The sequence below is a fragment of the Podarcis erhardii genome, assembly GCF_964252035.2.
Source record: "Podarcis erhardii genome assembly, chromosome: 10".
Taxonomy (NCBI): Eukaryota; Metazoa; Chordata; class Lepidosauria; order Squamata; family Lacertidae; genus Podarcis; species Podarcis erhardii.
In genome coordinates, this window is record NC_138500.1 from 54,324,500 (window position 1) to 54,334,499 (window position 10,000).

Sequence of the window (10,000 nt, forward strand, 5' to 3'; positions counted from 1 at the left end):
TTTTTCAGGCTATCATTCCTCAGATAAGAACTCTTACCATAGAACTGGCTTTTCAGTTTTGTCGAGGTCTCATGCCACGCAGTCTAGAACTTATGTGTCTCTCCTGTATGTGAAGTGTATGATAGAAATGATGTAAGACGTATGACACTTTGTAAAGTGTGTATTGGTGCAGGGTGGTGGTATTTAAGGCACATGAGAGTTCATACAACTAGGCGTCTTCCTTCTCTCCTCTGTGTACCCCATATTAACTCAAATCTGTTGTGAACAGATGAGGACTGGAAAGGCAGAGGAGAAATGGGAAATCCTGTTGTGCAGGTGGATATCTGTTATGCAAGCAGACAGACGTATTGGATGTCTCCCAGTGTTCACAACAAAACGTTTTTTTAATTTGTAAACCATATAGATCACTGACATTCAGGACATGTTGCTTAGCAGTCCAGATGAGCTAAGATGGAAGAATTAGGAATGCAATAATAGAATAAAACTGGCATAATGTTGCTTGTAACAATGAGTATGGTGCTAGGCTCTTGGGGGGGGGGAATGCTTCCCAGGATCTGATCAACTAATCCATGTGAAGTTTTTATAAGGTCATGGATGAATACTTAGTATAGTATAAAAGTTAGACAGTTGATAGAATATTTGTATTTAGGATTGCTTTACTATGAAAATGCATGCAGTGGTGGTTATCCTAAGTGTGGCCTATTGTGGTGTGCTGGACATTGTATGTTTTTACAATACAAGCCTATGCATGTTTGTTTGAAAGTCAGTCTCGTTGAGTTCAATGGGGCTTACTACCCAGTGAGTTTGTTTCAGGATTGCTGCCTTAGTAATACATGATGAAGTTACATGTTTGTACACTAATTCATGTGAAGAATAAAATGGGAATTGCCTGTTTTATTACATCATACCCGATATATAGCTGTGTTACTCACCCTTTAGCTTAGAAGTTTATTTGTATGTTCTGTGTGTGTAATTTCTATTGCTGGGATGGGAAATAGGAATAACAATAAATAAAAACATGTTATAAATAACTATATATATATATATGCCCACAGACCTACTGTTTTAGTTTAGAAATTTAATTTTAGGTTGTCATTTTATACCGTATTTTGCTGCCAGTGTTACAGGATGCTACCTTTTCTCCTTGGAAAAGAGGCTCAGTAGAAGGTAGTGAAGAATGGCAGGATGCATTTTGTCAATCTAATCTAGATCAGATTGCAGTGTAGAATTTGTCATTCCTTCGAGTGCCTAACCACACTGGCTTTCATCTAGAGATAGTTATTAGCAGCAAAATGTTGTGTGTGACTACTAACACAGATGATAACAACTGCATGCAGCAGTCCTAGATGGCAGATGGTTGAGGTTTGCCTGCATGCATTCCCATCTACATTGTAAGACAGATGGCAAGACACACTGTCATCTACACTGTGCATTGCTGGTGGAGATCACAATGGCTAAATTGCATCTGGATCTCATTCTCCATCATTTGAGTGCTGTGTGTATAGTTGCTGACCCAGCACCCTAGTTGCTTGATGTAGGCATCTTACTAGGACCAGTTTGCATGTTCGGATCCTGGTCTGGCAAGGTCATCCATGTCCCTGCATGTCTGGAGTTACCTAACCAAATCAGGTAGCTCTGCTTGAATATATAGGTAAAAACTTTGGCATTTAAAATGACGAGTCTCTTGATTTTAACTTAAATACAGTTGTTATCTCCTTGAATCCCACCATCAAAGTACTTTAAGCATTTCAGTTACAATGGGCCTAATTATTTTAGGAACACCAACCAAACAGTGTATTCAGTTATTCCCATTCTTATGTCTGTCTTTGAAATGTATCATACTTTACATTTAAATGAGGGGGACAGAATGAAACTTGTTTGTATTGTTTTTCTTATTGCACACAGAGCAATGGCCTTATAGTTGCCATTTTGATTTATTATACAGTCATACATATTTAAGACTTTTACTGTACTAGTCTAGATTTTCAAGTATATTGTGCCTGCTGTTAATTATGAATCAAGCCAAAGAGAGCACTTATAAAAAAAGACATTATGATATTATTTCCCCCCAAATCTAAGTTCTGGTCAAGATTAAAAATGCAGAATGATGGGTATGTCTTAGTTTTTAAAGTGAACCCAGGAAAAAGTGTATTATAACATACAGGGTTATTGGAGGGGAGGTTCCACATATGCTCACAGTCCTTTAGATTCTGTGAGTGTGTTTAATTATGGGTGGAGGGATCTGAAATGATTAATTATTGGCAAAATGATTTTTTATCTAGAAGTTGCAATTGAGAGGTGATATATAGAGGTGTGCTATTTATTTTAAATTTATAAAACACACAAATGATGTGCAACACATATTTTCTGCACATTTGAAGGTTTGAACATGCCTACGGGCACATATTGTATCACAAACTAATTTTTAAGTTTCAAAAGCAGTTTGTTATGCAGTACAACAAGACTGCTGTTTGAGAGAACCTCAGGGCACATGGCCCTAATTCCCAGGTCCTTTGGATCACATTTTGAATTTTTATCCTATACTTGCTCATTCCAGGTTTTTTTAAAAAAGTTGCATTTTCACATTATATCTGCTGGGGATAGGGAGGTGAAACCTTAACACTTCAGATATGTTGTGGAAGTCAACATTTATTTATAAACTGTTTAAGTACACTCATGTGGCATCATATTAAGCTTCATCCTGTCTTACCATTTCTAGGTTACTGTTTGCAAGCCATTTATGACAGTGGACAGAACTGACTTGGGTTTTCCATTTTAGGAGGTTTGTAGGTTACAAGCTTTAAGGAACCGAAAGTATTAACCTATTTTAAAATAATGAAGTACATATCGGGTAGTACCTCATAGCTGCTAGATAAGTCCTACTTAGCCAGACTCTCATTCTTGTCAACTGATTTTTAAGGGCTGTTAGCAGCGAATACAAAAACTCCAAGGCTTTTTTCTGTCTAGGAAGTTGATCATATGCAATAAAGCCTTCTGTCTCTCAAAAATTAGGCCCCCTAGTGGTGATTCAGAACTTTCACTTACTATAGTCATTCATGTTTCTGAAGTTCAAAACAGCACCTGGCCCTCACAGGGTTCAGAGACCAGGAAAGCAATAAAGCAGTGTTGGAATCACACAAGGAAGAAAATATTTCACACTGTTCCATTCTATGGCAGCATAACTCATTTTTTAAAAAAACACCAAAACAAACAAGTCTAGAATTTTGTGCAACCCTATCATAAAAGTAGGGAGGTCTAATTGAGCTATGTCTTTTTATCCTGCTATTTGTACAAATAAAAGACCACATCTTGATGCAAAATAAACACAAAAGCACTGTTGTGACTATAACAGGGAGTCATATACTAATTTATATAATAAGTGGTTGTGCACGCTTTATTCAAGATTATGGCTGCAAGAAATGGCATGAATTGCTGGGTGTGTTTAATGCTGGATTATAGCAATTTGAAACATGTCAAACACATGGCTAATGCCTCATGCTTCACTCATTCTTGCGTAAACCTGCATAGCCACCATCCATTATGCCCTTGGTAACAACACAATTCTGCAAGTAAATATTGTTACACTAAGTAACCTTTCAATTCAAGTTGTTTAGGAAGAGAAAATGCAATCTTGTGCAGTCAGTTTCAGTGTCACTTTAATGTTTCAAAAGGGAAGTGGTGTAGAGAATAAGTATCTGTACAGTGACTTGCTGATTTAAAGAAACCTGGAGAAAACTTAAGATTAGTGGCAAGGGAGACCATGTAGCAGGAAGGAAAAGTGTATTCACCTAATTATATAGTGTGAGGATTCCACTTGAATTGCCTGATTGTTTGTTAAATGCTCAGGTGGTAGCCTGTACTTCTCCGTTAACAGGAAGTATCTTTTGTGTGAAATATAGTTGAGGTATCTGAAGGCGGCTGTCTTAATTGTCATGCAATTTGGGATCCATGCACAAATTAACTTCAGGATGATGCACTGAACTTGGATAGTGTGTGAAAAGGCATGCTTTATCATAGTATTGGGGGGGGGGGGATTTTTAAATCAATTTGGAGTGAAAGTCATAAAATTGGAACAAGTACTTGAGTTTAGTCTGTTTATGAATTTGAGCTTAAGAAGAGCTTGCAGGATACCAACAGCCTTAAATATATATATTTTCAAGATGCAATATTTTAAGGGATTGACAGAGTCATGCTAACCACACAACAAGATTTTACCCGCAAAGTCCCTCTTCTGCTTGGAGCCCCCCGCTGGCAAAATTACAAAGTAATGGTGTGTATCTCTAACCAGTACAACCTCCAATTTGAGAGACTACTTATTTTAACCTATTTTATTATGGTAATGTGAGCTGTATGTCATGTCAGAATGCTAGGCATGTGTGGCATACTTTGGAAAATATTTTCACTTTTTTTCCTCCTCCTTTACCATCACCAGCTTCCAAATTAATATTATGCTCTCTCCTTGTCCCTTTTCTGTGCACATTAAGGGTAGCTCAGACCTTGTATTCCGTTGCAGAAGTACCATTTATTGGTCATGTTTTGCTCAACTTGATTGCACAGGCTCACAGATCAACATAAGCTTAAAACTCCAAACTACACGTTAGGACTTTCCAAGGATACCAAAATCCACGAGACATTATACACCTTTCGGTTAGCATGAGCTGGAGGATGTTTAACCCTTTTCTTTCTTACTGTCCTCAAAGAATCGCAGATTTGCAAAGATAATCATTTTGATTTTGAAGCTAGAGATTTCCAAAAATGTATGAACTATTTTGATTGGCTGGCTAAGCTACAGGCTCACTGGGTTTATCTTTTTAATGCATGTAATTGACTACAGCACAAATATAGTCAAATATTTTTACAAAATCTGTCTGAAGACATTCCTCCACCTCAAATAATTTAGGAGACACTGTGGAAAAGATGAGATGTATGCTTTAAATGCATTTTAGTAACAAATGACACAATCCTATACTCATATACATAAAGTAAGTCCCATTGGGTTCGGTGGGACATACTCCTGTGTAAGTGGATGTAGGATTGCAGTCTAAATATATTGTTTTTAACATGTCTGTGGAATTGCAGGAGATAGCATTTACTAGGTATATGAGCATTCTAAATAATATCAGACCCCTTTTTCTGAATATTTTAAACACTGTGCATGTAAAATTTATGCCTAATTTGAATACTTATTAGCTTCTTATTCTCAGGAAAAAAAGAATATTAGCTTAGTTTTCTTCTTGGAAAATTCATCTTCACGTATATCACATTTTTCATTTCTATTCTTATTCTTAGTTAATGTTTTGTAGACTGTTTAACAAGGGCTATTTGTTCTTAAACACATCTGGTTCTACAGTGGTTAACTGTGATTGTAACAGCTGCCCTTTATTTTACGTGAACTGTAATCATGTTTGTTGTGTTTGTGTCCTTCCTTCTTGACCAGAACTAGACTTTTGCCGTGTAAAGTTTTTTTTAAAAAACGTTTATTCTATTTACCTTTTAAACCTTTCTTTATGAAAACTTATATTGCTGTTTAGCTGATGTTCTTAAGAGTGGCTTCAGCTGTAGTGGTCTGCTTGGTATTTTTCTCTGATAGGAAGAAATTTTTGTGCACAGGCTGAACTGAGTTGAACAATATGTTGGGTAAAGTAGCATCTGTGTTCTTTAACCAAGGTTGCTTAAAAAGATTATTTGCCTACCAGGAGAGGTGCCTTTTAAGATCTCATTTCAGAAAGTTTGCGCTTTTCTTTTCCTGGAAATCTTTCTGTGTAATGTATGCATTATTACAGGAAAATGAACCGAAGAGCACCTTCAGCACAGTGTAAAATGTTAGTAGCTTTGAGAACAAAAATTGATGTTTCCATTTTACAGATGCAAAATGTACTTGAGATTCTAGTTTGTAAGGTTATGTTGATTCTTTATTTACTGCATGGATTTCAACTGATCTTGGCAGGACATCTCATTGCTATCCTGAAAGTACAGTATATTTATGCAGTGAAAATGATAAAACATTTATTACTGTAGAGAAGGTAATATGCATAATTTATGCTGTTTTTAGCACAATCATTAGTGATATTCTTGATAGATTTTATTTCCAGCTTTCATATCTAATACATGCTTGGAAAATTAATTTTATATCTTTCATTTATTTGCCTATGTTAAAATTGAGTTTTAAGTCATCTTCAAGTGAACAGTTTGATTGCTGCTCATGCATAAGCTTAATTACTTCCCAGGAAGGACAGTATTAAATGTTTTAAATGTCAGAAAAATAAATGAATATCAGCCGTTTGATTAAAAAAATAGGCAATATCTGACGTGTTTGCAGCAGGAGCTTTTTCTTAAAATGCCTCCAAGGCAAAATTTTATTTAGTCACAAAAAAGGAGAAGCCCATTATACTATTTATCATTGGTTGATACCATATGATTTGTAACACCCTTACAAAATTTTAATTTTGTATGATTAGCTGTGCATCATTAAACAACAGCCTTGCATAAGAAATGCTGTAAAATTCTGACAGAATCAAGATAGTGAATATTTTAAATAAGGCTGTATACTCATCCATGGTTGTCAAAGCTAGATAATAAGAAATACAGAGCAGTGTGTGAAATTGTGCCTTCATTTAAACTGGTTTGATAGGTTACTTTAAAATGTAGCTGTTCGTGAATGTTATTTGACCTGTCTGCAAGTATATAAGGTGTTGTTTTCCCTGTTAAATTTAACTACACAAAGTGTTTCTTATAGGAAATGTAATTTCAGCAATTAGTGTGTCTACGAAAGCAAGGTTTGCATTGCATTGCATTGCATTGCACTGCATTGCTTGCTTCTTAAATGACTCTGCAAGGATTTTTCCCTCTCTCCCCTTCTTCTAAAGATGCTGTCTCTGTAATTGGCAGAGAGGGACATCTTGATAATGGAAGTGTGAAGGTGTAACGTGTGTGTTAATTGATACTTCTTAATCACTTTTAGGTATTAAGTCATGATGCAGGAATCTGCGACAGAGACAATAAGCAACAGTTCAATGAATCAAAATGGAATGAGCACTCTAAGCAGCCAATTAGATGCTGGCAGCAGAGATGGAAGATCAAGTGGTGACACGAGCACTGAAGTAAGCACAGTAGAACTGCTGCATCTGCAACAACAGCAGGTAAGTTTTTTTGTTTTGTTTTTGCTTTGTGTTTGTTTTCTTACAAATTAGATTTTCTTTAATGACCTTTACTCTGATGTGGATTTTGTGCACTTTTAAGATATTGCAGAAAGTGGAGCATTATTTGTTGTTTGTTTGTTTTTTATCTCTCTTGCATGTTCACCTTCAAATATCAGATCTGTGTTTCTTATTCATAAAGATCTGCCTGCACTGGGATATATTGTACACCTTCTGTTAAGGGTGTGTGGTGTATTTATAAAAGTTGCCCTTATATCTTTTCCAGGAAAAATGGTTTTTTTCTTCCCTAAAAAAAAAAAAAGCACCTCCAGTTTCCTTGAGTGATACAGGGAAGGAAAATGTGATACTTAGCTTTCCACCAGAGGGCCACATTACTTGATACTTTGCATCCTACTAGAATGAAATTGTTCCAAAACTCAGTTAAGGTGAAAGGACCACAGTGACTTTTTGCAACATTCATGTTTGCTGGTGCTGTGATAATTGTAAATAAAATAAAATGGATGAATTTTTCAAATAGAAAAATCAGTGGTGTGACTGAATGACCTGCTCACAGAGACTGAAAGAAAAAAGTACACTATAGGGGACCACATTTCCATTTGATACTTTAAACTAAATAACAGGTACTCTTCAGTATTTCATCTATTTTCATTATTTATCAATTGGGAATCCAACTACCTTTGCAGCCAACTTTAGTAGAAAAAAGTAGAGAATAATTCTTTTTTGTTTTGTTTTAATGCTGCTGCTGCTGCTGCTGCTGCTGCTACTACTTTTTAAAAAATGGCATTAGGGCACTTTCCCCCCTCAATTATGGGATCAAATCCTACTGGGTGCTGAGTGTCTTGTCTGAACTGCTGAGATGCTTGTGTTTCCTATTGTTCCCATTAGCTAAAGCAATTAGTTGTTCATGGCGCAGTACTGAGTACTTAATTTGTAAATAGGTATATTTTTATTATCAGCATCTGGATTTAATCAGAAGAGAAAATAGCCTTGCTGAAACTAAAGCTGTTAAAAAATAGTTTTATTGAATTTTGCAAAATAAAACTGTAGTTGCATTGCTTTAATTTGGGCCTGTTGCCGCAAATGAGTGTGGTAGTTATTTGTTTTCTGGTTTTTAAGTTGTGCTTAATACTAAATAGCTTATGTGACTATTATTTGTTTTAGGTATAACAATTAAAATAGTTTCATTTTGAAACCTGAAAAGTATCTGGGGATTTTTCAGTTCTGCATTGTTTCACATTCTAGTATAGACTCTTCAACAGCTGGCTCCCTCACTGTATTGTTTAACCATAAGGGGGAAAAGATACTTAATCTTCATTCTTATAGATCCTTCTTAAATTCTTAACATTCGTGCTATACTACTGTAAAACATTTTTTTTCTGCCAACCTTCTCTATTGTTGCATCATTTAAACATGCACCTAGTTGCTTAATATTCATTTAGTATGTTAAAAAAGTTACCACCACAGTATATTACAGCAGAAAACACAGAATGAGAATAATATGCTACTTACTCGTTTCTCAAAGCAGGAGCCCTAGTCATTTCTAGCCAATTTGTCCACAGAGTCACAGCTTCCAGTAGATAGCATTTGCAAAGGCCACAGAGAATAACAATTGGAGATGAAAATATCCAGTTGAGTACTAATATCCGACAGGTTCTGAGGGGGACAGCTTAGGGGCAATATTTCCCCCCTTCAAAACTGTGATTAGATCTTAAATAAGCAGACAGGCAAAGTAAAGCCCTGTGTCCACTTAATAGGACTCAGGAGGCATTTTATGGTAGGTTTAAATGCAGACTGAATCTGGAATATAAATCATCCCCCAAAACATGGTGTTATGGAACATAAGCACTAGTAAACATGAAATCTGTATCCTTCATGTGATTTTGAATGTGTTTTGGACTACAACTTACTCTTTTCACGTTTTCCGAAAAGCGAAGAGAAGAATAACGTGAGCAGTTTCATTGGTGCCACTTGAGGTATTGTCTAATTTGGAGAGAGAGAGAAAAATAGGTCAGAAATTGACATTTGAATCAACAAGAAATATACAAACTTATTTGTCTTTGTTTCTTTCTGTGCGTATGCAAAGTAAAGTGATCTTACATGTTGTATTGTAATTCTCCTTTCTGTTGAACTTTTTACTATGAGATTGAAATACTTCACTGTTCTACTTGTGTGCAAGGGGCAGGTAAACTGCAGACCTTTTTAAATGCATGCTTTCTTGCACCACTTCAGTATAGTTAAGTGATCAGTTAAGGTTTGTGAATCGCATGCATGAAGTCCAGTTTAAAGTGCTTCATAAGCTAGAGCCAGTCATTTGGAAACAGACATTATAATCAGTAAAATGATCAGAAACTGTTAGATTAAAGAAGCTAATATTGTAGGATTCCCCCCCCCCCCATTTATTTATTCTAATGGAGTATTTGTGCTTTTGGTGTGAATTTATAACATCACTAGGAGCCTTATCTAAAAGTTTGGCTAAAATTTTGCAGTGGTAATTTCTCAGTGATGTATTAAGAAGCAATGACAGCATCCTAATTTTTTTTTTTTTTTTTGGTAATATATAGCAATGATAAATAGGTTGAGTTCAGTCACAAGATATCAGGAGATCTTTAACTGAGGTATGACTAGAGTATAAGTAACTTTTTTTATCCCAGTGTAGATATTTGTCACCTTTCAGCTGAGCTATTTTCTTTCAGTTTTAATTATCCATTAGTAGAATCAGTACAATAAGTCAGACAATAGAAAGCAATGTTTTTAGTTTTTTAAGCACTTTATGTCTAATCCGTTAAATCTATTTTCTGATCTATTAAGCAGTGTGTATAATGCCTATAAATAAAATATTTTTG

The 10,000-nt window shown here is 35.5% G+C and overlaps 1 protein-coding gene and 1 long non-coding RNA gene across 10 annotated transcripts in view; one reads left to right on the plus strand and one right to left on the minus strand.

Moving 5' to 3' along the window:
* LOC309350929 overlaps positions 1-443 on the minus strand; it is an 8,449-nt gene extending 8,006 nt beyond the window's left edge. For both annotated transcript variants that reach the window (XR_014160607.1, XR_014160608.1), the window contains exon 1: positions 397-443. This is a non-coding gene — a long non-coding RNA (uncharacterized lncRNA). The remainder of the gene's footprint in view (positions 1-396) is intronic.
* The window catches only part of FOXP2 (forkhead box P2), a 314,919-nt gene that overhangs the window by 124,954 nt on the left and 179,965 nt on the right, over positions 1-10,000 (plus strand). For 6 of the 8 annotated variants that reach the window (XR_014160507.1, XM_081877918.1, XM_081877921.1 and 3 more), the window contains exon 4: positions 6,962-7,139. The exons of the other annotated variants lie outside the window; for them this stretch is intronic. Coding sequence is in view for 5 of the 6 variants with exons in the window: in XM_081877918.1 (XP_081734044.1) it covers positions 6,972-7,139 (168 nt within the window). In the remaining variant the exon portion in view is untranslated. The remainder of the gene's footprint in view (positions 1-6,961; positions 7,140-10,000) is intronic. 8 annotated transcript variants of the gene reach the window in all.